Source organism: Phaseolus vulgaris, chromosome 4, assembly GCF_000499845.2.
Source record: "Phaseolus vulgaris cultivar G19833 chromosome 4, P. vulgaris v2.0, whole genome shotgun sequence".
NCBI classification, from domain to species: Eukaryota; Viridiplantae; Streptophyta; class Magnoliopsida; order Fabales; family Fabaceae; genus Phaseolus; species Phaseolus vulgaris.
Window position 1 is genome coordinate 367,501 of NC_023756.2, and position 26,072 is coordinate 393,572.

A 26,072-nucleotide genomic window follows, 5' to 3' on the forward strand; every position below is an offset into this window, starting at 1 on the left:
CTAATCTCTAGTCGATGTGAGATCTCCAACACACCCCCCTCACGCCGAGACTACCAACTCGTGGGACTATATATTATGGGTGGTCCGATAGCGGCCCGATAGCGGGTGGCCTGATAAGCCCAACAAATACTCGCTAGGATAGGCTCGAAATGGCTCTGATACCATATTAAGAAGTGGACTTTAAGCCTAACTCAACCCCATAAAACCAGCTCATAGGGTTGAGGTTTGCACCCACTTATATACAATGAATGACTCTAATTTCTAGTCGACGTGGGATCTCCAAGATGCATTCGATGTGACTTTCTTCTTCTTTCAACACATCTCACATCCGTGCGTGTGAAGTCGAGGATCGCCAAAGTTGTGCATCATTGTTGTCTTAGAAATGTAGTGGTGATCTCTGAGCGTGAGAAGAAAATAGAGTTTGGATTTTGTAAAGGGTTGGGATACTCCTCTTGTATCCCCTTAATTTAAATTAATTCTTTGCTGATCAAAAAAAAAAAAAAACCTAAATCCTAAATTAAAAACTAATTTTTTTTTGGTTTCTAAATTAGTTTCTATTATTGTTAAATAGATCTAAATTGGTATCTAATTAGCAACTAATGTTTTTGGTACCAATTTAGAAACTATTTAACAATAATAGAAACTAATTTAGAAACCAATTTATTTTTTGTTTCTAAAATGATATCTAATTTAGTTACTATTACAACTAATTATTTTGGTATCTAAAAACTGGTTTCTATCAATAATTTTAAATAATTTATGTATTTTAAAAATTAGTTTATATTGATTTGTTAGTATGCATTCGATGTGACTTTCTTCTTCTTTCAACACATCTCACATTTTTCTTTGGTTTCACATTTTCATTTACACCTAGAACCCTAGATCCAAACACGCATGTTCGAGAGTTATTATCTAGTACAAAGTATACTTTTCCAACGTCCTTTGAAACTATCATTTCTCTTAAATTTTTTCCTAAACAAGTGATTCTATATAAGATGAGAAAGCATGAAAGATCACAACACAACCAAATAGCTTTTGTTGTGTTGTTGAATAAAGTATAATGGCCATGGTTTGGTATGCAGCAGCAACAAGTGCAGCACTCTTCTGCATCATCTATTTCTTCCATCGGAGACTATCTTGCAGATACCCTCTCTACACTGACTACCCCATCCTTGGAATGCTACCAGAGGTACTCTGCAATCTGTGGCACATCCATGATTTTTCAGCTGAGATGCTGAAATCACATGGGGGCACTGCCGAGTTCATTGGACCTTGGTTTACCAACTTGAACTTTTTGGTCACCAGTGACCCCCTCAACGTTCATCATGTCCTCAGCAAGAATTTCAACAACTACATCAAGGGACCCGAGTTTCGTGAGATTTTTCAGGCTTTTGGAGATGGGATATTCACTACTGATGCAGAAGCATGGAAATACAACAGGGATCTCTTCCATTCCCTCTTCAAACACAGAAGCTTCGAGGTGTTTATGGAAAAAACCATTCGGAAGACGGTGCAGAACAGCCTCCTTCCTATATTGGATCATGTACAACAACAAGGGAGGGTGGTGGATCTTCAAGACCTCTTCAACCGCTTCACTTTCGATAACATTTGTTCCATAGTTCTTGGATATGACTCTAATTGTCTTTCCCTTGACTTTCCAGAAGTTGAAATTGAGAAGGCTTTTAGCCAGGCAGAGGAGTCTATTTTCTACAGACATATAAAGCCAAAGAGTCTCTGGAAGCTGCAAAAATGGCTTCAAATTGGTGGCGAGAGGAAGATGACAGAAGCATGCAAATCGTTTGATCAGTTCATACATGCACTTATAGCGTCTAAGTTGGAAGCACTGAGCAAGTGCAATGAGAATGAAACGGGAGAAGCTAGTGCTGATTTGCTAACAACTCTGATGAGAGAGGGGAAGGAAGAACATGATGCTAGATTTCTAAGGGATGCTATGTTCAATCTTTTTGTGGCTGGGAGAGATGCCATAACTTCAGTTCTCACGTGGTTCTTTTGGCTTGTTGCTACAAACCCTTTGGTGGAAGCCAAGATTCTTGAAGAGATGAAGGAAAAGTTTGGAAGAAATGAAGGGAAAGCAGAAGTTTTAAGTGTGGAAGAAGTGAAAAAACTGGTTTATCTGCATGGTGCTATATGTGAAACACTGAGACTGTTTCCTCCTGTACCTTTCGAACGCAAGCAAGCCCTTGAAGCTGACATGCTTCCTAGTGGTCATGGTGTTGATCCCAGTACAGTGTTACTAATTTCATTGTATGCAATGGGAAGATCTGAGGAAATATGGGGAGAAGATTGCATGGAGTTCAAGCCAGAGAGATGGATCTCAGAGAAAGGAGGTAATGTTCATGTACCATCTTACAAATTCATTGCTTTCAATGCAGGACCAAGAACTTGCTTGGGCAAAGACTTGTCCTTCCTTCAAGTGAAGATTGTAGCAACTGCTATTTTGCAGAATTATCATGTCCAAGTGGTGGAAGGTTACGTTCCTACGCCAAGCCTTTCAGTTGTTCTTCTCATGAAGGATGGTTTCAAGGTTAAGATAACAAAAAGAGAAACTTAATTTGACTTATCTGGGAATTTCTATGTCAGATATGTAGAATATACTATGATGAATCTTATGTGTATCATGTCTACTTTCTCAGTAAAAGAAAATATGAATAAAACAACATTGAAAGGAACAATTCTTGTATCAAAATATATGTTGGTTAATTAACAGTTACTTTACTGATAAACATCCTTGTTGATTTATTCTGTACCAGATTATGTTTGTGTGTAAAAAGAACTTATGTGCAGTGAGATAGTTTTAAGTGTTGAATGATATATAACAAGTAAATGATTCGATTTTGTTCCAATGATGAAGTTAGTGGAGTGTTTTTTCCAAAAAAGGAATCAATCATGTTTTGAACATGGTTATGAGAAAAGCAATAATAATATGTGAAAGCCTTTATCAGCCAACATGTTTCTGTCAAGTAATTTTTTTTATCATAAAATAAAAATTAATATATAAAATTATTTAAGAAATATTTGAACTCCTTCTCTTGTACAAAAATATATCAAAAATGATTTTTTTTACACCCATATCCACCTACACTCCAATAAATACTAATATTTTAATCATTTATAATTTTTTTAATTTTAAAAATTATTTTAACATTTTGCATTTTGATTATATTTTCACTAATTTTTTTTTTCTTTTTTTAGGGTGTCAAAAATATCACCAAGTATTTCCAATAAAATAATAAAATCTAACATGTTGCAAACAAACAAACCCTCAAATCCACATGTGAGCAAAACATGTGGTCAATAAATCACAAAGATATTTTTTTTGTCTTGAGTGACTATTTTACTAAGTTTTGTTTTCAAATAATCTAATTTTAAAGATAAAAAATAATTAATCATTATATTAATTAAATAATAAATTAAATTTTATTTTAAAAATTAAAAATTATTAATATACAAAGTAATTTTTAATATTAATAAAATCTTGATAACTAATTAAATATCAATTTAGAAATTAATTTATAAGTTTTATTAATAATAAAAATTATTTTAAATATCAATATTTTTTACTATATAAAATATAATCTGATTTATAATTAATATAATAATTAATTACATTTTCTTAAATTAATTTTTATTTAATAACTTTCTTATAATATTGAAAAAGTATAAAAAATTTAAATATTCATTGAAAACAAAATTAATGTCCAAGATATTTATTTATATATATGAACAAGATCTAATTAAGTAAAAATTAAATATATTTTTCTGTATAAAAGTTTGTATGTTAGAGATCACTATAACACTTAACATTTCATCCAACTAATCAAAATTAAATATATTAACATCTACACTGATAAAATTAAATATATTTATTATAAATTAACTAAGATAAAATTAGAGTGCATATTTTTTATGCATAGAAAAAAAAGTAAAATTTATTCTGTATCCCAAGCATTATCACTTGTACTTTTTGTATCTTTTCAAATTATATACCCTAGACAAAGACAAATAACACTGCTAAAAAAACCAGCTATTCAATGTTACTTTTAGTGCTACATGATGAACACATAGCAATATCCCACAGACATGTGATTAGGATTTTTCTTTAAACCCAAAGGCTATGTTTGGCTTTTAGTTGGATATTATCTCAAATTTATCAAGAGTAAACTCAATTCTTTTACATGTATGGTTACATCTTAAATAAATTTTATATTGTATTGCGAAATTAAGTTTATAAGATTTAATCCAATTTTTTTTTTCAGTGAAAAAACATTCAACACCAACAAATCATGTATCTGGTATAAAAAAAAGTGAATATATCACTTTCAATAAAAAAAAAACCTTAAACTTAAAGCAACTATATATAGTATCTGAGTTTTCTGTGATATATTGTTATTAATTAAAGTATATTCATAATTAATCCGTGGGATAATTAAAATCATAGTATTCATAAAAACACTTGAATACATTAAATATTCTTAATATTTAGATCTTGTAAAAAGATAGTGGGGGACCAAGGAAAAGAACAAGAGCATAGGTTAGAGATGTAGCTGTTTCAGACCTTGTGAAATAAAGAAGACGTGCACCTCTATCTACCTTCATGCCAACAATTTCTTCAATTTATGACCTAACAAGTCAACATCCACTTTTCCAACTTCTTACAATCTTCATCGTTTCTTCATATATATCTCCCAAAAAAATTAATACACACTGTTCATGTGAACATAAATCAGGATCTAACCCTTCTGGTTTATAAGAGCATAATATCCACACAGATCCTCAAAAAACAACATAAGAAACAAAGGTTTTTGTCTTGTTCATCAATTTACTATGGCACTATTGCTTGGCTATGCAGCAGCAACAGTTGCAGCACTCTTCTGCATCATGTATTTCTTCCATCGGAGAGCATGTTGCAGGTACCCTATCCTCACTGACTACCCCATCCTTGGCATGCTACCACAGTTACTCTTCAATTTGTCGCGTTGCCATGATTTTTTCACTGAGGTATTGAAACAGAAGGGGGGGACTGGTGAGTTCACTGGACCATGGTTTACCAACATGAACTATTTGGTCACCAGTGACCCCCTAAACGTGCACCACATCATGAGCAAGAGCTTCCACAACTACGTGAAGGGACCCGTGTTTCGTGACATTTTTGAAGCCTTCGGAGAAGGGATTTTCACTGCTGATTCAGAAACATGGAAGTACAACAGGGATCTCTTTCATTCTCTCTTTAAACAGAAAAGCTTCGAGATGTTTCTAGAGAAAACCATTCACAAGAAGGTCCAGAATAGCCTACTTCCCGTATTGGATCATGTACACCAGCAAGGGAGCGTGGTGGATCTTCAAGATGTGTTCAACCGCTTCACTTTCGATAACATATGTTCTATAGTTCTTGGATATGACCCTAATTGCCTTTCCCTTGATTTTCCAGAAGTTGAAATTGAGAAGGCTTTTAATGAAGCGGAAGAGACCATTTTTCACAGACATGTAGTGCCAAAGTGTGTTTGGAAGCTGCAGAAATGGCTTCAGATTGGACAAGAGAAGAAGATGAGGGAAGCATGTAAAACACTTGATGAGTTCATATATGCATGCATAGAGTCCAAGAGAGAAGATCTGAGCAAGTACGATGAAAATGAAAAGGAAGAAAGTTCTCATGTTGACTTGTTGACAGTTTTGCTGAGAGAAGGGAAGGGAAAAGGAGAAGCACACGATGATATATTTCTAAGAGATGCTGTGTTCAATCTTTTTGTGGCTGGGAGAGATACCATAACTTCAGCTCTCACCTGGTTCTTTTGGCTTGTTGCTACAAACCCTTTGGTGGAGGCCAAGATTCTTGAAGAGATGAAGGAAAAGTTTGGAAGAAATGAAAAGAAAGCAGAGGTTTTAAGTGTGGAAGAAGTGAAAAAACTGGTTTATCTGCATGGTGCTATATGTGAATCACTGAGGCTGTTTCCTCCCATACCCTTTGAACGCAAGGAAGCACTTAAATCAGACGTGCTTCCTAGTGGTCATGGTGTTAATCCAAGCACAGTTATATTGTTTTGCTTGTATTCAATGGGAAGATTTGAGGAAATATGGGGAGAAGATTGCATGGAGTTCAAGCCAGAGAGATGGATTTCACAGAAAGGAGGTAATGTTTATGTACCATCTTACAAATTCATTGCTTTTAATGCAGGACCAAGGACTTGTTTGGGCAAAGATGTCTCCTTCATTCAGATGAAGATGGTGGCAACTGCAATTTTGCACAAGTATCGTCTCCAAGTGGTGGAAGGTTATGTTGCTAAGCCAAACCTTTCAATCGTTCTTCTGATGAAGGATGGGTTAAAGGTTAAGATAAAGAAAAGAGAAATTTAGTTTGATGTATGTGGGAATTCAAATCTCAAACAGAAAAAAGTGCAAAAGATATAAAATAAAGTGTCATATGTATGTGAAATGAAGCTAATAATGATGGTGTATAAGATGCCTTTGGTTTGATGAATGCATTTGGCTTATTGCAGTAAGTTTCGAGGTTTGTCTTCTGGGCAATGTTTTTAAAATATTATAGAAATGAGTTTTTTTTAGAAAATTTACTTATACGAATAAGTAGTACACATACCACATCATTTTATTGTTGCAGTAGAAGTCATGTTTAATCCATGTAACATAAGTTTGACTAATATTAATTGAGATTTATTTTTATATTCTTAATGAGGGGTGTCGTATTAGAATGACTTTAAAGTTATATCTAATTAAAGTTGGATAGGTATGTTTACCTGAAATTATGTTTGTTTCCTATGATTTAATTATTTAGTTATTAAATTTGTTTAAATTAAATAGAAATTAAGACTAAATTTAAATAAATTAAGTAATATTTGATTATACTCTGAAAAATTATTGGATGATTTAATAAAAAATAAACAATGCACTAGTCTTAAATAAATAAATAAATGGCATTTAACATTTTATTGTTTGATATTTTAGCATTATAAGTTTTTTTACGTGAAAATATTAATTATTAAATTCAAAATTAATATTGTGCAATTGAGAAATAAATAAGAGTAGTTGGTAGGGTTTTAGAGATCGATTATAAAAAAAAAATATTAAAAATATAGAAATTAGTAATTAAATGTGGGAAAATTGAAAAAATTGAAGGTAGAAATTTGACCATAAAATAAAGAAGAAACAGGGAAAGTTAATAATTGAAATTGTAATATGAATATTGTTATATTACATAAAATAATTTATCTATGAAAGGATGTGCGACAATGTGATTTTTTTTGTTTGTCTTCTAGGCCTCCATGGATGGTGACGGTTGGAAGATGGTGAATGTGGATCAATATTGATGCCTTTGTTGTCATTATTATTACCTTCATTATGAGGTCCTTAGGAGGATATGATGGGACAACAATAATACATGAATAATGTCATATTGTATATAGTTGTATGAGTGAATGTTGAATTTTCAAACATATTTGGTTAATCCCAAAAAAGATCCTGTAGACTAGGAAAATCATTATATGGGTAGAGAACCTGTTGTCGTGGAGAATGAACTACAAGTAGCAATGCTGATCCATGTATGTAGACATTGATAATTGTTGAAGATCGGACAAATTGGACTAACCAACATGAAACTGTTGACTACAAAAAGAAGAACCCAACATGCTGATAAGGAGGGTTGTGGTTGACAATAGTACAAAACAATACATTAACGATGGTTAAAAAGGTCATATAAAGACGGTTCGAGAATAGTCGTTATTGCGGGTATCGTTATAAATCAACTGTTTATAATAACCCTCGTTATAAAACAACATTAACGACACGTGTAAAAAACTGTCATTATTCTACCAAATAAAGGAAAAATAAAAAATATATTTATAACGAGAGTTCGGGCCTAGAACCATCATTATAACCCCAAAAATGGAATTTTAAGGACGGTTATGTCATTATAAGTAATTTAAAAAAAATAATATTATATATATATATATATATCCTAATCTTGCATAAAATACCAGATAAATGTAATATAATTATAATGGTTTGATAAATCTCTAATTTATACCAGAAAACATCATGCAAAATTTCAGAATTTTCTGACAAGTGTAAGTACGAGAACTAAAACCTCGAAATACCTGAAAAATACCCAAATAATACTTAAAAATAAAAAAATAATAGTAAACAATGGATTTTTGGAATTTTGGTGGATCCCAATAGTCCTCGGGGATTGGCCATGTGATTTGTTACCTTGTTTCGACAAACTTTCATTTTTTACGTGTCTCTATCCGTCTTTTCTATCAAAAGTTATGGTCGTGTGAAGTTTCTTCATGCTAATTTTTGCCAACTCCAAATCTATCACTTTTCTCTTCAATGTCAGGACTCTTCCATCAAATATCCACTAAATGAAGTTCCCACAAACCCTAAACTATTAACTAATCAAAACATACATTCAAATATTTATAAAAATTTAAAACCCAAAACCCTAAAAATACTAACATTTTGGAGCCAAGTCTGCGGTGGCAGTGTGTGGTGGAGATGTTGGCGGTGTGCAGAAGGTGTTGCCGATGTGCGAAGGTGAAGAGTTGGCGCGCGGAGGCGAAGGAAACTGTTTGCTTGTGCGTGCAGAGGAGAAAAAAAGATGCTTGGCATGTTGGGGAACTTCGATGGTTGGCGCATTTTGCGCTGACTTGTGTTGTGCGGTGTAAGGTTTGGACGACTGGACAAGGCGTGGAGATATGAGGATGGAGTTGGAGGACGACGCACAACTTTTAGTGTATTGGAGCAGATGACGAGAATGGGAGAAGAAGAATGAATGGAGGAGGGGCCAAATCTTTGAGTGTATTGGAGAGTGAGAGGCGAGAATGGAGAATGGAGGAGGGTGCAGAGATTTGATTGAAGGCGCAAATGGGAGAAAATGAGTGAATGAGTGTGCGTGGGATAGGTTTATTTTTCGTTTTTTAACGATAGTTAAGTGCTAAACCGTCGCAGTTTGGATGCAGAACCCATTTTTAACGATGGTTCAGAAAAGAACCGTCGTAGTTTTCACATAGGACCATTTTTAACAATGGTTCAAAAAGAAACCGTCGTTATTTTGCAATGAAATGTTGAGTTAATAACAAAAATGCCACCGTGCTTTTTCCAACGACGGGTTTCTGCCAACTGTCGTTATTCAGTGTGGTTTTAAAGATTTGTTGTACTAGTTTGAGGTTGGTTAAACCTTATGGTGTGTCGTACTGTTGAAAAATAATGTCAAATTTTAGATATTACATGAGGAAAAGTTAAATGTAGTTAACTTATATTGTCGTCAGATGTCAGTTCCAAAGGTGATATGTACCAAATAATATGGTTAATGTATTATTACATGTATATTATCGTGTCACGTAAATGACCATTACTGCTGAACTAAATACCTTCAATGAGATGATTGTGTTGATCAATCCACATTACTATCCACCTTTGATGGTACCTCCAATTTTTGTTTGTTTTATTTCTCATATCTTCTTTGTACAATTGATATAAGTTTAATGGGTTTAATGGAATATCTTGTTAAAACCTAAATTGTCATATCACTCAATTAACTTGATGAAATCCAAAGGTGGCAAAACATATCAAATGAACTACTTCCCTATTAACAGGATAAACCTCAACAAATTATTAAGGGAGCGATGTCGTCTCTGTTGTAAGGAGTCCACAAGAATTGCTAAAATTGTCATTAAATGTCAAGATTTGATGTAGGTCTGTTAAACCAGTTTTGGCTTTAACTAATCTAACTTCTTCCTTATTAAACTCACTAAACTCGTAGGAGGGTGTTGTATCAATGACAATACACGAAACCACCTTGTATAAATAATAAATGTATTAGAAAGAACAAAAATGTTAAGAATGATTCAAAGTTTTATTTGGAAAAGTAATAGTGTATATAAAAATTTACCTTTTTCGAGAGGAATCAAGTCCTGAAACAATGTCTTCTGCCATTAATGACTTAATTGATGGGAAAAGACATTTATTTCATCCTCACCAACATTGTAATAACAACATGCAACATCCTAAATTTTCTGGGTTGAAATCAATTCCATAATCTAAAGTACGATACACAAGTCAAGACAACTTAATCAATATAATATCTAATTATTTTTTTTATCTCTAAAATTAGTTTTTATTTAATAATTTTATTGTATTACGAAGTATTTGACATAAGTGTACTATCCATAAGTAAAAGAATGCATGCTCATTCGTTTTAAGGGATCACATCGTTGATTTCATGAATAAGAAGTTTGTAAAAGTTGATCTTGAATCAAACTAATTTAATTTTGTTTTAGTAACATTTGTGAGAGATATGAATCCCAACAATTATTGGTATAGGGAACCAAAGTCAACAAAAAATAGTCTTTCTTCACGTGAAGAACCATCCAAATTGACACTCACCTAATATGTGCACGCTACCATTTATTGATACTTGTTCTTGATGTGAATTAAGGGTCACATTACATCCATTACTACTATGTACTTAAACCTCCCTCAACTTAAGGACAATAAATCCCCCATTTACGTCATTACATTTGCTACTCAATGAAATATAATCAACTTATAATATGGATGTTAGCTAGCCATTTTTAATTTTATTAGATGATTTAACTTAGATTAAACAACTTGTTAATACAATTCTATTCACTTGTTCGAAAGTTTATTTATAACAATTTGTTAAAGAATTCAAGTTTAATATACTATATCAATATCATATAAAGGATTTTTACATTATGAACTAATTATCAATTATTTTAAATATAATTTTTTACTTAATCATTACAAAATTTAATAATATATGTGATAATATTTTTTTTTTCAGAAAGATTATTTAAACTAACTAACAAAATTGCATTATTTAACTAAATTTGATGTTTTCAAATGAAATTTCATATTTAAATTTTATTGATACTTCTCAAGAGATACATATTATAAATTTCACTCTTAAAATTCATTAAATTAATCCTTAAAACTTAAAATTAGGACATAATAAAATAATTAAATCAAAGTAATATATTTTTACAAAAACTATGGGTTTTTACATAAAAATTAAATATCAATCCAATTAAAGCTTATGTGATACAAAGGGTCATTAAATATCGGTAGATAACTATGATCTTAATTATAGAAGAAATTTGGAACTACAAAAACAAAAGCATTTTTAAGAATTACAAAATTAATCACATTGAAATGTTTACAATGATACAACTAAATGTACGGTCTTGGGTTATGTCTAAGGTAAAAACTTTAAGTTTCTCTTATTTTGGGTTATGTCTAAGGTAAAAACTTTAAGTTTCTCTTATTTAGATTGCTGTCTGGATACTTTCATATGTATGAAATTAATAAGAAATTGTGATAATTAATCAAATTTATTCAGAGTGAACTCAATTCTTTTACATGTATGGTTACATCTTAAATATTTTCTTAAAAATCCAATTAAGTGGAAATAAGTGTCTGACCTGGATAAGTTTCTCAATTTTATCTTTCAACGCTTGACACTCCTTAGTGGTATGTCCACTGTTTCTATGGTACCAACACCTACGAGTACGATCGGCATTCTCAAGGCTCGTGACCTTCCTAGGTGGTGGAATCAACTCGGCGCTTAGGGCCTCTTCTAGGATCCTCCGCCTATTGACACTCAAGGGGGTATATGTCATGAACCGACTCCCTCAGTTGTCTCTACACCTATCCCCCCGACCAAAAGTTGGTTGGTTTTGACGCTATTTCTCGTCCTTCCCCTTGTCTCCACTGGCCTCCGCTCAGGCCTGATTTCTAAACTCTCTCAACTCCTCCGGTTGCATAAACTTGGGGCTCTCCGTCTAAGCTCGTCCAAACTTGCAGCCGACTGCATGCACAAGCTGTCAGCAAATGGTTCCGACCGCAGGGCCATCAACATGAGATGCATTGCTCCATCCGAGCTTAGGTTCCGGATGCTCATGACCACTTTACCAAACCTGTCTACAAACTTCCTCAGCGATTCCTTCTTCTCCTGGCAGATGCTGACCAGGACGATGGAGGTCAGATGATGTGGTCGGCTGGTGGCAAATTGTGTCCCGAACTTGGACACCAGTGCCTCAAAGCAGTCAACGGAGTTTGGGGGGAGCTTTGTAAACTAACTTAAAGCCCCTCCTTTGAGTGATGTGGGGAATACTCGGCATAGGACTACGTCGTCCGAAGTATACAAGCTCATGTTCGTGGTGTACGCGTCCATGTGCTCGTCCGGGTCGGTCATGCCGTCATAACAATCCCTATTGAAGCCTTTCCACTTGTCCGATAGTTGTACTCCGGTTATGGAGTCGGTAAAAGGGTGTCGGTGGACCGATTCCAGAGTACCAGTCGTGGGGGTCGACCTGTTCAGATTAGACTCGTCGTCAACCTCTTGGGTGTGAACTTTGTCCTTCGGCTCCTCAATAGTCTTGGGGTTGGTGGGGGTGGTGAAGGACCTCCTAACAAGATTGGTTGGTCCAGCGGACGGTCCCCCCTCCACAAACTTCCTTTTAATCTCTTCATTCTCCTTCCGGAGAGCCAGGATTTCATCCTCATTCTTTCGAGTGATCTTCTCATTTCTTCTCTTCATCTCATCCATCTCTCTTTGCAGAGACATCAACAATGCCATATTCTCAATTTCAGACATCCTTTCACTAGCCATGCTTCGGGTTGATACCATCTACTTTTTTCTTCGCTCTAATTCTCTGGGCCCCACGGTGGGCGTCAATTGTTCTCAATTGGGGTTGGGGCCTAGAGAACAATTCAAGCTGCTCCTCTACCTCCTTGATCGGTCGGTTTGCACTTCTGTTCCTCTCCAAGCAAGCTCCTTACTTTTCTCTTCTCACCCTACTCCTCGATCTTCACGTAGTTCAGACTTGGATGGTACCTGCAGAAGGCACTCTAATGCTCAAGTCAGATTTAGTATTTGGCACTTGGTATTCTGAGTATTGTGTAATGACGAACCTGAATATTAGAATCTGTGTTATTTATATTATTTTGGTGGACCTTTCTTATTGGGTCAGGTTAGAAAGTTAGGTCGTGTTTAGAAATGTATTACCTAACTCTTGAATGCTGATTAGCCTCACTAATTCTGCTTAGACGTAATTAACTTTGTGATGTTGATCGGTATAATAACGGGTACCCAGTCATAGGCCGTTGGCCCTACTAGTACATTAAAGATGTAGCTGTTTCAGATCTTGTGAAATAAAGAAGACGTGCACCTCTATCTACCTTCATCCCAACAATTTCTTCAATTTCTGACCTAACTAGTCAACATCATCTTTTCCAACTTCGTACAATGTTCGTCGTTTCTTCTATATTTGCCCAAAACATTAATATACACTTTTCACGTGAACATAAATCAACATCTAACCCTTTATAAGAGCATAATATCCATGCAAGTGCCACACACATCCTCAAGAAACAACCTAAGAAACAAAGGTTTTTGTGTTGTTCATCAATTTACTATGGCACTATTGCTTGGCCATGCCGCAGCAACAGTTGCAGCACTCTTCTGCATCATCTATTTCTTCCATCGGAGACTATCTTGCAGATACCCTCTCCTCACTGACTACCCCATCCTTGGAATGCTACCAGAGGTACTCTGCAATCTGTGGCGCATCCATGATTTTGCCACTGAGGTATTGAAACAGAAGGGGGGAACTGGTGACTTCACTGGACCATGGTTTACCAACATGAACTATTTGTTCACGAGTGACCCCCTAAACGTGCGCCACGTCATGAGCACGAGTTTCCACAACTACGTGAAGGGACCCGTGTTTCGTGACATTTTTGAAGCCTTCGGAGAAGGGCTTGCAGCCGCTGATTCAGAAGCATGGAAATACAACAGGGATCTCATTCATTATCTCTTAAAACAGAAAAATTTCGAGGGGTTTCTAGAGAAAACCGTTCACAAGAAGGTCCAGAGTAGCCTACTTCCCGTATTGGATCATGTACACCAACAAGGGAGTGTGGTGGATCTTCAAGACCTCTTCAACCGCTTCACTTTTGATAACATATGTTATATAGTTCTTGGCCATGACCCTAATTGCCTTTCCGTGGATTTTCCCGAAGTTGAAATTGAGAAGGCTTTTAATGAAGCGGGAGAGACCATTTTTCACAGACATGTAGTGCCAAAGTGTGTTTGGAAGCTGCAGAAATGGCTTCATATTGGGCAAGAGAAGAAGATGACAGAAGCGTGTAAGACGCTTGATGAGTTCATATATGCATGCATAGCGTCCAAGAGAAAAAATCTTAGCAAGTGCATAGAAAAAAATGAAACGGAAGAAACTTCTGATGTTGACTTGTTGACAACTTTGATGAGAGAAGGGAAGGAAAAAGGAGAAGAATATGATGATATATTTCTGAGAGATACTGTGTTCAATTTTTTTGTGGCTGGGAGAGATGCCGTAACTTCAGCTCTCACGTGGTTCTTTTGGCTTGTTGCTACAAACCCTTTGGTGGAAGCCAAGATTCTTGAAGAGATGAAGGAAAAGATTGGAAGCAATGAAAAAGCTATGGATGTTTTAAGTGTGGAGGAGGTGAAAAAGCTGGTTTATCTGCATGGTGCTATATGTGAATCACTGAGGCTGTTTCCTCCCATACCCTTTGAACGCAAGGAAGCACTTAAATCTGACTTGCTTCCTAGTGGTCATGGTGTTAATCCAAGTACAGTTATATTGTTTTTCTTGTATTCAATGGGAAGATCTGAGGAAATATGGGGAGAAGATTGCATGGAGTTCAAGCCAGAGAGATGGATTTCAGAGAAAGGAGGTATTGTTTATGTACCATCTTACAAATTTGTTGCTTTTAACACAGGACCTAGGACTTGCTTGGGCAAAGATGTCTCCTTCATTCAAATTAAGATGGTGGCAACTGCAATTTTGCACAAGTATCGTCTCCAAGTGGTGGAAGGTTATGTTGCTAAGCCAAACCTTTCAATCGTTCTTCTGATTAAGGATGGGTTAAAGGTTACGATAAAGAAGAGAGAAATGTAATTTGATGTATGTGGGAATTCCGAAGTCAGAAACAGAAAGAAGTGTAAAAGATATAAAATAAAGTGTGATGTATGTGAAATGAAGCTAATAATGATGGTGTATAATATGCCTTTGGTTTGATGAATGCATTTGGCTTATTGCAGTAAGTTCCCAGGTTGTCGTTTTTTAACGACAGTTAAGTGCTAAACCGTCGGTGTTTGGATGCAGAACCCATTTTTAACGACGGTTCAGAAAATATCTGTCGTAATTTTCACATAGGACCATTTTAAGCGATGGTTAAAAAAGAAACTGTCTTATTTTGCAGGGAAATGTTGAGTTTGAGAAATAATGTCAAATGTTAGATATTACATGAGGAAAAGTTAAATATAATTAACTTACATTGTCGTTAGATGTCAGTTCCAAAGGTGATATGTACCAAATAATATGGTTAATGTATTATTGCATGTATATTATCGTGTCACGCAAATGACTATTATTGCTGAACTGAATATCTTCAATGAGATGATTGTGTTGATCAATCCACATTATTATCCACTTTTGATGGCACCCTGTCCAATTTTTGTTTGTTCTGTCTCTCATATCTTCTTTGTACAATTGATACAAGTTTAATGGAATATCTTGTCAAAACCTAAATTGTCATATCACTCAATCAACTTGATGAAATTCAAAGGTGACAAAAAGTATCAAATGAACTACTTTCCTATTACCAGGATAAACCTCAACAAATTATTAAGGGAGCGATGTCGTCTTTGTTGTAAGGAGTCCACAAGAATTGCAAAAATTGGTATGAGACAATAAATGTTAAGATTTGATGTAGGTCTGTTAAACCAGTTTGGGCTTTAACTAATCTAACTTCTTCCTTATTAAACTCACTAAACTCGTAGGTGGGTGTTCAGAATAAATGTTTTAAAAAAAACAAAAAAGCTAATAATGATTAAAAGTTTCATTTGAAAAAGTAATAGTGTACATAAAAATTTATCTTTTGCGAGTGAAATAAGTCCTACAACATTTATCTTTAAAATTAGTTTTTATTTAATAATTTTATTGTATTACGAAGTATAACCATAAGTGAAAGAATGCACACTTATTCTTCACGTACAACCATTAATGGTACAACAAAAACAAGTCAACAAAAATTAGTGGAAAACCATCCAAATTGCCACTCACCTAATATATGCACGCTACCATTTATTGGTACTTTTTCTTGATGTGAATTAAGGGTCACCACATCCGTATTACATCCATTACTACTATAAACTTAAACCTCCCTCAACTTAAGGACAATAAATCCCCCATTTTCGTCATTACATTTGCTACTAAATGAAATATAATCAACTTATAATATGGATGTTAGGTAGCCATTTTTAATTTTAGATGATTTAACTTAGATTAAACAACTTGTTAACACAATTCTATTCACTTGTTCGAAAGTTTAATTATAACAATTTGTTAAAGAATTCAAGTTTAATATACTATATCAATATCATATAAAGTATTTTTACATTATTAACTAATTATCAATTATTTTAAATAAAATTTTTTACTTAATCATTACAAAATTTAATAATATATGTGATAATATAATTTGTTTTCAGAAAGATTATTTAAATTAACTAACAAAATTGCATTATTTAACTAAATTTGATGTTTTCAAATGAAATTTCATATTTAAATTTTATTGATTTCTCAAGAGATACATATTATAAATCTCACTCTTACAACTCATTAAATTAATTCTTAAAACTTAAAATTAGGACATAATAAAATAATTAAATCAAAGTAATATATTTTTACAAAAACTATGGGTATTAAAGCTTAATTATGTGATACAAAGGGCCATTAGTGAATTTGGTGTGGGGAGGGCCATTAGTGAATTTGGTGTGGGGAAGTATATGGATGACAGTTATAGAAGAAATTTGAAAGAACAAAAACAAAAGCATTTTTAAGAATAACACAATTAATCACATTGAAATGTTTATAATGATACAACTAAATGTATGATCTTAGGTCACTTTCTAAGGTAGAAGCTTCAAATTTCTCTTATTCAGATTGGTGAAGGATCCTTTCGTATGTATGAAATCAATAAGAAATTGTGATAACTATTCAAATTTATTAAGAGTGAACTCAATTCTTTTACACGTATGGTTACATCTTAAATATTTTCTTAAAACTCTGTCACTTTTGCTTTTCCCTTCGTGGGATCGTTTGACACCTCGACCCCCTTGCACAAACTGACGAAGGTGACCAGCTTGGATAAGTTCCTCAATTTTATCTTTCAACGCTTGGCACTCCTCAGTGGTATGTCCATTGTTTCTGTGGTACTGAAACCTACGAGTACGGTCGACATTCTTAGGGCTCGCGACCTTCCTAGGTGGTGTATCAACTTGGCGCTTAGGGCCTCATCCAGGATCCTCCCCCTATCGACACTCAAGGGGGTATACGTCGTGAACCAGCTCCCCCGGGTGTTTCTACGCCTATCCCCCGACCAGAAGCTGGTCGGTTCTAATGCTCTTTATCATCCTTCCCCTTATATCCACTGGCCTACGCCTGAGACTGAGTTTTGAACTCTCTCAACTCCTCCAGCTACATAAATTTGGCGGCTCTCCGCCTAAGCTCGTCTAAACTTGCAGTCGACTGCATGCCCAAGCTGTCAGCAAAAGGTCCTGATCGTAAGACCGTCAACATGTGATACATTGCTACATCCGGGCTTAGGTTCCAGATGCTCTTGGCCATTTTACCAAACCTGTCTACAAACTTCCTCAGTGATTCCCCCTTCTCCTGGCCGATGTTGACCAGGGTGATGGAGGTTGACTGGTGGAAAATTGTGTCCCGAACTTGGACACCAGTGCCTCTAATCCGTCGACGAAGTTTGGGGGAGCTTTGTAAACCAACACAAAGCCCTTTCTTTCAGCGATGTGGGGAACACTTGGCATAGGAACGCGACATCCGATGTATACAAGCTCATGTGTGTGGTGTATGCGTTCATGTGCTCGTCTAGGTCGATCATGCCGTCATAACAATCCCTATTGAAACCTTTCCACTTGTGCTGTAGTTGTACTTCGATTATGGAGTCGGTAAAAGGGTGTTGGCGGACTGAGTCCATAGTACCGATAATGGGGATTGACTTGTTCAGATAAGATTCACTGTCGACCTTTTGGGTATGAATTTTGTCCTTCGGCTCCTCAACAGTCTTGGGGTTGGTGAGGGTGGTGAAGGACCTCCCAACAAGATTGGTCGGTCCAGCGGACGATCCCCAAGATTTCATCCTCATTCTTCTGAGTGATCTCCTCATTTCTTCTCTTCATCTCAACCATCTCTCTTTTTTCAGAGACATCAACAATGCCATTTGCTTAATTTCTGACATCCTTTCAGTAGCCATGCTTTAGCTTGATACAATCTACTTTCTTCTTCGCTCTGATTCTCTAGGCCTCACGGTGGGCGCCAATTGTTTTCGAATGGGGTTAGGGCCTAGAGAACGATTCAACCTGCTCCACTACCTCCTTCATCGATTGGTCGATTTGCACTTCTGTTCTTCTCTTCTCACCCTACTCCTCAACCTTCACGTAATCCAAACTCGGATGATACATACAGAAGACACTTCGACCCTTAAGTCAGATTTAGTATTTGATACTCGGTATTCTGTGTACTATGTAATGACGTACCTGATTCTTGAAATCTGTGCTAATTCTATTATTTTGGTGGGCCTTTCTCATTGGGTCAGGTTGGAGAGCTGAATCGTGTTTAGAAGTGTATTACCTAACCCTTGATTGTTGATTAGCCTCAATAATTCTACTTAGGTGTAATTGACTTGTAATATCAATCAACATAATGACCGAATACCGAGTCATCCGTCGTGCTAGCCCTACCAGTAAATTAAAGATGTAGCTGTTTCAAATCTTGTGAAATAAAGAAGACGTGCACCTCTATCTACCTTCATGCCAACAATTTCTTCAATTTCTGACCTAACTAGTCAACATCCTATTTTCCAACTTCGTACAATGTTCATCGTTTCTTCTATTTGCCCAAAAAATTAATATACACTTATCACGTGAACATAAATCAACATCTAACCCTTTATAAGAGCATAATATCCATGCAAGTGCCACACATATTCTCAAGAAACAACATAATAAACAAAGGTTTTTTGTGTTGTTCATCAATTTACTATGGCACTATTGCTTAGCTATGCAGCAGCAACAGTTGCAGCACTCTTCTGCATCATGTATTTCTTCCATCGGAGAGCATGTTGCAGGTACCCTCTCTTCACTGACTACCCCATCCTTGGCATGCTACCACAGTTACTCTTCAATTTGTCGCGTTTCCATGATTTTTTCACTGAGATATTGAAAGAGAAGGGGGGAACTGGTGAGTTCACCGGACCATGGTTTACCAACATGAACTATTTGTTCACGAGTGACCCCCTAAACGTGCGCCACGTCATGAGCACGAGTTTCCACAACTACGTGAAGGGACCCGTGTTTCGTGACATTTTTGAAGTCTTGGGAGAAGGGATTGCAGCCACTGATTCAGAAGCATGGAAATACAACAGGGATCTCATTCATTATCTCTTCAAACAGAAAAAGTTCGAGGTGTTTCTAGAGAAAACCATTCACAAGAAGATCAAGAATAGCCTACTTCCCGTATTGGATCATGTACACCAACAAGGGAGCGTGGTGGATCTTCAAGATCTCTTCAACCGCTTCACTTTCGATAACTTATGTTATTCAGTTAATGGCCATGACCCTAATTGCCTTTCCGTGGATTTTCCCGAAGTTGAAATTGAGAAGGCCTTTAATGATGCGGGAGAGACCATTTTTCGCAGACATGTAGTGCCAAAGTGTGTTTGGAAGCTGCAGAAATGGCTTCAGATTGGGCAAGAGAAGAAGATGACAGAAGCGTGTAAGAATCTTGATGAGTTCATATATGCATGCATAGCGTCCAAGAGAAAAAATCTTAGCAAGTGCATAGAAAAAAATGAAACGGAAGAAACTTCTGATGTTGACTTGTTGACAACTTTGATGAGAGAAGGGAAGGAAAAAGGAGAAGAACATGATGATATATTTCTAAGAGATACTGTGTTCAATTTTTTTGTGGCTGGGAGAGATGCCGTAACTTCAGCTCTCACTTGGTTCTTTTGGCTTGTTGCTACAAACCCTTTGGTGGAAGCCAAGATTCTTGAAGAGATCAAAGAAACGTTTGGAAGAAATGAAAAGAAAGCAGAGGTTTTAAGTGTGGAAGAAGTGAAAAAACTGGTTTATCTGCATGGTGCTATATGTGAATCATTGAGGCTGTTTCCTCCCATACCCTTAGAACGCAAGGAAGCACTTAAATCTGATGTGCTTCCTAGTGGTCATGGTGTTAATCCAAGTACAGTTATAATGTTTTTCTTGTATTCAATGGGAAGATCTGAGGAAATATGGGGAGAAGATTGCATGGAGTTCAAGCCAGAGAGATGGATTTCAGAGAAAGGAGGTATTGTTTATGTACCATCTTACAAATTTGTTGCTTTTAACACAGGACCTAGGACTTGCTTGGGCAAAGGTGTCTCCTTCATTCAAATTAAGATGGTGGCAACTGCAATTTTGCACAAGTATCGTCTCCAAGTGGTGGAAGGTCATGTTGCTAAGCCAAACCTTCAAACGTTCTTCTGATGAAGGATGGTTTAAAGGTTACGATAAAAAAGAGAGAAATGTAATTTGATGTATGTGGGAATAACGATGTCAGAAACAGAAAGAAGTGTAAAAGATATAAAATAAAGTGTGATGTATGTGAAATGAAGCTAATAATGATGGTGTATAAGATTCCTTTTGTTTGATGAATGCATTTGGCTTATTGTAGTAAGTTCCCAGGTTTCTCTTCCGGGCAATTTCCTTCCGGCCCTAGCATTGACAAATTAATATTTTATTGTAAATCTTGTGGGATGAATTTGGGATTGAAATCTCAGCCAAAATTCAATATACACAATAAATAATATCTGGTAAAAATTTCAGACAAAAAGACCTAAGGAATAAGGAGTAGTAAGTCGCAGACCGGAAGTGAACAAAATTGGTTTTTCAAAAACAAAATGTCCTTGTTTTCCTTCCCTATATCTCATTTTTGTGATTTCTTACATGGGTGCAAATAACATATGAAAGTACTTGTGTGAATTTTTTTGGAATATTTCAACGTAATACGTACTTAGAATAAAATTGCAGAAAAGTAGGACGAAATGTCACATTTTTTTGGTAGATGATAGCCTTGGTTTGCAAAAAATTCTCCCAAAATAATTTTATGCTGAATATCCACGTAAGAATCTCGATTGAATTTGAGACAAAACATGACAAATTTCAGGTCAAACAAATGAGTATACCTATGAAAAAAATCAACATTTTCACACAGAAACAAACCTTCCTTCTGACCCTGACATTGATGAATAAAAATTTTATTGCAAATCTTCTAGGACAAATTTGGGGCTAAAATATCACCCAAACCTCAGTAAACACAATGATGAATGTTTGGTAAAAGTTTCAGACCAAAAGACAAAAGGAATAAGGCATAGTAAGTCCTAGACCCGGAGTGAAACAAACTAGTTTTCCGAAAACAAAACGTCTTAGATGTTCTTCCCTATATCTCCTTTTTGTGATTTCTTTATGGACGTGCCTTCTTACCTGGGAGCAAACAACATATGAAAGTATTTATGTGAGTTTTTTCGGAAATTTTCAACTTAATATGGACCTAGATAAAACTGTAGAAAAGTAGGGCGGAATTTCACATTTTTTGGTAGAGAATAGTCGTGGTTTGCACAAAATATCTGAAAAGTTCTACCTAAATAATTTCCTGCTAAAATTCCACATAAGAATCTTGACTGAATTTTGGACAAATCGGGAAAACTTTCAAGTCAACCGGATGAGTATTCACCTATGCAAAAAATCAAACAATTTCACACACAAACGAACCTTCCTTTCGGCCCTTGGAGTGATGAATAAATTTTTTATTACAAATCTTGTGGGATGAATTTGGGGCTCAAATTTCAGCCAAAACACACAATGACGAATTTCAGGTCAAACAGATGAGTATTCAACTAGGAAAAAAATTAAATAGTTTCAGACACAAACTAGTTTTCCGAAAAGAAAACGTCCCGACTTTTCTTCCCCGTATCTTCATTTTGTGATTTGTTTATGAACGTGCCTCCTTACCTGTGTGAAAACAACATATGAGGGTACTTGCGTGAATTTTTTCAGCGGAATACGAACCCAGAATAAAATTGCAGAAAGTAGGGCGAAATTTCACAAGTTCTGGTAGAGGATAGCCTTGCTTTGGACAAAATTTCTGAAAAATTCTCCCGAAATAGTTTTTTCCTAAAATTCCATGTAAAAATCTCAACTTAATTTGGGACAAAACGCGACAAATTTCAGGTAAAACGGATGAGTATTTACTTAGGAAAAAAATTACACAGTTTCACACAAAAACGAACCTTCCTTTTAGCCCTGGAAATGATGAATAATTTTTTTTTGCAAATCTTGTGGCACGAATTTGGGGCTCAAATCTCAGCCAAAACTCAATAGACACAATGATGAATGCATGGTAAAAATTTCATACCAAAATACCCAAGGAGTAAGGCGTAGTAAGTCCCAGACCGAGAGTGAGCAAAACTGGTTTTCCGAAAACAAAACGTCCTGGATTATCTTCCCCGTATCTTCTTTTTGTGATTTATTTATGGACGTGCCTCCTTACCTGGTTGCAAAAGACATGTGAGGGTACTTGCGTGAACTTTTTCAGCGTAATATGGACCCAAAATCAAACTGTAGAAAGTAGGGCGAATTTTACAAGTTTTGGTAGAGGATAGCCTTGGTTTGTACAAAATTTCCAAAAAATTCTCCCGAAATAGTTTTTTCCTGAAATTTCACGTAAGAATCTTGACTGATTTTGGAACAAAACGAGACAAATTTCATGTCAAACGGATGAGTATTCACCTAGGAAAAAAAATCAAAAATTTCACACACAAATGAACCTTTCTTTCGGCCCTGGCAGTGATGAAATTTTTTTTATTAAAAATCTTGTGGAACGAATTTGGGGCTCAAATCTCAAGCAAAACTTAATAGACACAATGAAGATTGTTTGGTAAAAATTTCATATCAAAATATCCAAGGTGTAGTAAGTCGCATACCGAGAGTGAACAAAACTGGTTTTCCGAAAACAAAACGTCCTGGCTTTTCTTCCCCATATCTTCTTTTTGTGATTTGTTTATGGACGTGCCTTCTTACCTAAGTGCAAAAAACATATGAGGGTACTTGCGTGAATTTTTTCAGCGCAATACAAACCCAGAATAAAATTGCAGAAAGTAGGGCGTAATTTCACAAGTTTTGGTGGAGGATAGCCTTGGTTTGCACAAAATTTCTGAAAAATACTCCCGAAATAGTTATTTCCTGAAATTCCACGTAAGAATCTTGACGACAAAATGTGACAAATTTTAGGTTAAACGGATGAGTATTCACCTAGGAAAAAATCAAACAGTTTCACACACAAACGAACCTTCCTTTCGACCCTGGCCGAGATGAATAAAAAGTTTATTGCAAATCTTGTGGGACGAATTTGGGGCTCAAATCTTAGCCATAAATCAATAGACACAATGACGAATGTCTGGTATAAATGGCATACCAAAATACTCAAGGAGTAAGATATTACATGACATATGGCGTGTCGTACTCTTGAATAATAATGTCAAATTTTAGATATTACATGAGGAAAAGTAAAACGTAGTTAACTTACATTGTCGTCATATGTCAGTTCCAAAGGTGATATGTACCAAAAATGTATTATTGCATGTATATTACTGTGTCATACAAATGACCATTATCGCTAAACTGAACACCTTCAATGAGACGATTATGTCGATCAGTCCACATTACTATCCACCTTTGATGGTACTCTGTCCAACTTTTGTTTGTTCTGTCATATCTTCTTTGTACAATTGATATAAGTTTAATAGATTTGATGGAATATCTTGTAGAAACCTAAATTGTCATATTACTCAATCAAATTGATGAAATTCAAAGGTGACAAAACATATAAAATGAACTACCCTATTAACAAGATAAACCTCAACAAATTATTAAGGGAACAATGTCAGCTCTCTTGTAAGGAGTCCACAAGAATTGCAAAAATTGTCATTAGTACGAGACAATAAATGTCATAAGAATTGCAAAAATTGTCATTAGTACGAGACAATAAATGTTAAGATTTAATGTAGGTCTCTTAAACCAGTTTGGACTTTAACTAATCCAACTTCTTCCTTATTAAACTCACTAAACTCGTAGGTGGGTTTTTCTGGGTGACAGTGTACTAGAAAGAAAAAAAAAAGTTAATAATGATTCAAAGTTTCATTTGGAAAAGTAATAGTGTGCATAAAAATTTAACTTTTTGCGAGTGGAATCAAGTCATACAACAATGTCTTCTGCCATTAATTACTTAATTGATGGGAAAGGAAAAAACATTTCATTCTCACCAACATTGTAATAATAGCATGCAATCTCTTAAATTTTCTTGGTTCAAATAAATTCCATAATCTAAACTACGATACACAACTAAGAGAACTTAAGTCAATATAGTAACTAATTATTTTTTTTTATCTTTAAAATTAATTTTTATTTAACAATTTATTATAGTAAAAAAATGGACGTACATTCATTTTAAGGGATCACATAGTTGATTGCATGAAAAAGAAGTTTGTAAAAGTTGTTCTTGAATCAAACTAATTCAATTGTGTTTTCTTTAATAACATACACGTTTGGGAGAGGTATGAACTCCAACCATTAATGGTACAACAGAAGCAAGTCAACAAAAAATTGTCTTTCACTCACCTAATATATGCACGCTACCATTTATTGATAGCTGTTTGTTGTATGAAGTTGAAGGCATATGTAACCTCCCTCAAACTTAAGGACAATAAATCCCCATTTACGTCATTACATTTGCTACTTGTTCGAAAGTTTATTTATAACAATTTGTTAAAGAATTCAAGTTTAATATACTATATCAATATCATATAAAGTATTTTTTACATTATGAACTAATTATAAATTATTTTAAATAAGATTTTTTACTTAATCATTATAAAATTTAATAATATATGTGATAATATTATTTGTTTTCTGAAAGATTATTTAAACTAACTAAACAAAATTGCATTATTTAACTAAATTTGATGTTTTCAAATGAAATTTCATATTTAAATTTTATTGATACTTCTCAAGAGATACATATTATAAATTTCACTCTTCAAACTCATTAAATTAATTCTCAAAACTTAAAATTAGGACATAATGAAATAATTAAATAACGTAATATATTTTTACAAAAACTATGGGTTTTTACATAAAAATTAAATATCAATCCAATTAAAGCTTATGTGATACAAAGGGCCATTAAATATGGGTAGATCATTATGATCCAAAGGGCTATTTCTACAATTTAGAATGAAGGAACAGTGAATTTTGTGTAGGGATTTATATGGATGACAGTTAAGAAATTTGGAAGCACAAAAACAAAAAGCATTTTTAAGAATAACAGAATTAATCACATTGAAATGTTTACAATGGTACAACTAAATGTATGGTCTTGGGTCACGTCTAAGACAGAAGCTGCAAGTTTCTCTTATTCAGACGAGTGCCTGAATCCTTTCATATGTATAAAATCAATAAGAACTTGGACACCAGTGCCTCAAAGCAGTGGACGAAGTTTGGGGGGAGTTTTGTAAACTAACTCAAAGCCCCTCTTTTCAGTGATGTGGGGAACACTCGGCATAGAACTGCGTTGTTCGAGGTATACAAGCTCATGTGCGTGGTGTACACATTCATGTGCTTGTCCGGGATATAGGAAGTCCACTTCTGGTTACTGTATATGGGTTGGGATACCCCTGAAGTATCCCCTTTAATTTTACTTATTCATTGCTGATCAAAAAAAAAAATGTGCTTGTCCAGGTCGATCGTGCCATCATAACAATTCCTATTGAAGTCTTTCCACTTGTCCGGTAGTGGTACTCCGATTATGGAGTCGGTAAAAGGGTGTTGGCAGACCGAGTCCATAGTACCGGTC

At 35.0% G+C, this 26,072-nt stretch overlaps 3 protein-coding genes and 1 pseudogene across 3 annotated transcripts; all 4 read left to right on the top strand.

Annotated features, from left to right (window-relative positions):
• The first annotated feature begins 1,051 nt into the window (after positions 1-1,051).
• On the top strand, positions 1,052-2,638 carry LOC137836352 (alkane hydroxylase MAH1-like). The gene has a single exon (XM_068645085.1). The coding sequence runs from the start codon at positions 1,061-1,063 to the stop codon at positions 2,570-2,572; it is 1,512 nt and encodes a 503-aa protein (XP_068501186.1). The 5' UTR covers positions 1,052-1,060; the 3' UTR covers positions 2,573-2,638.
• A 1,937-nt stretch (positions 2,639-4,575) lies between these two features.
• LOC137836662 (alkane hydroxylase MAH1-like) lies at positions 4,576-6,518 on the top strand. Its single transcript, XM_068645342.1, has one exon. The coding sequence runs from the start codon at positions 4,846-4,848 to the stop codon at positions 6,370-6,372; it is 1,527 nt and encodes a 508-aa protein (XP_068501443.1). The 5' UTR covers positions 4,576-4,845; the 3' UTR covers positions 6,373-6,518.
• Positions 6,519-13,398: 6,880 nt separating this feature from the next.
• On the top strand, positions 13,399-15,145 carry LOC137836353 (alkane hydroxylase MAH1-like). Its single transcript, XM_068645086.1, has one exon. It carries the CDS (start codon positions 13,470-13,472, stop codon positions 14,997-14,999), a length of 1,530 nt encoding a protein of 509 aa, XP_068501187.1. The 5' UTR covers positions 13,399-13,469; the 3' UTR covers positions 15,000-15,145.
• Positions 15,146-19,164: 4,019 nt separating this feature from the next.
• On the top strand, positions 19,165-20,849 carry LOC137836354 (alkane hydroxylase MAH1-like; annotated as a pseudogene).
• Positions 20,850-26,072: the final 5,223 nt, after the last annotated feature.

Coding starts and splice junctions, on each gene's coding strand:
- LOC137836352 (XM_068645085.1), top strand. CDS start 1,061: ATGGCCATGGTTTGGTATGCAGCAGCAACAAGTGCAGCACTCTTCTGC.
- LOC137836662 (XM_068645342.1), top strand. CDS start 4,846: ATGGCACTATTGCTTGGCTATGCAGCAGCAACAGTTGCAGCACTCTTC.
- LOC137836353 (XM_068645086.1), top strand. CDS start 13,470: ATGGCACTATTGCTTGGCCATGCCGCAGCAACAGTTGCAGCACTCTTC.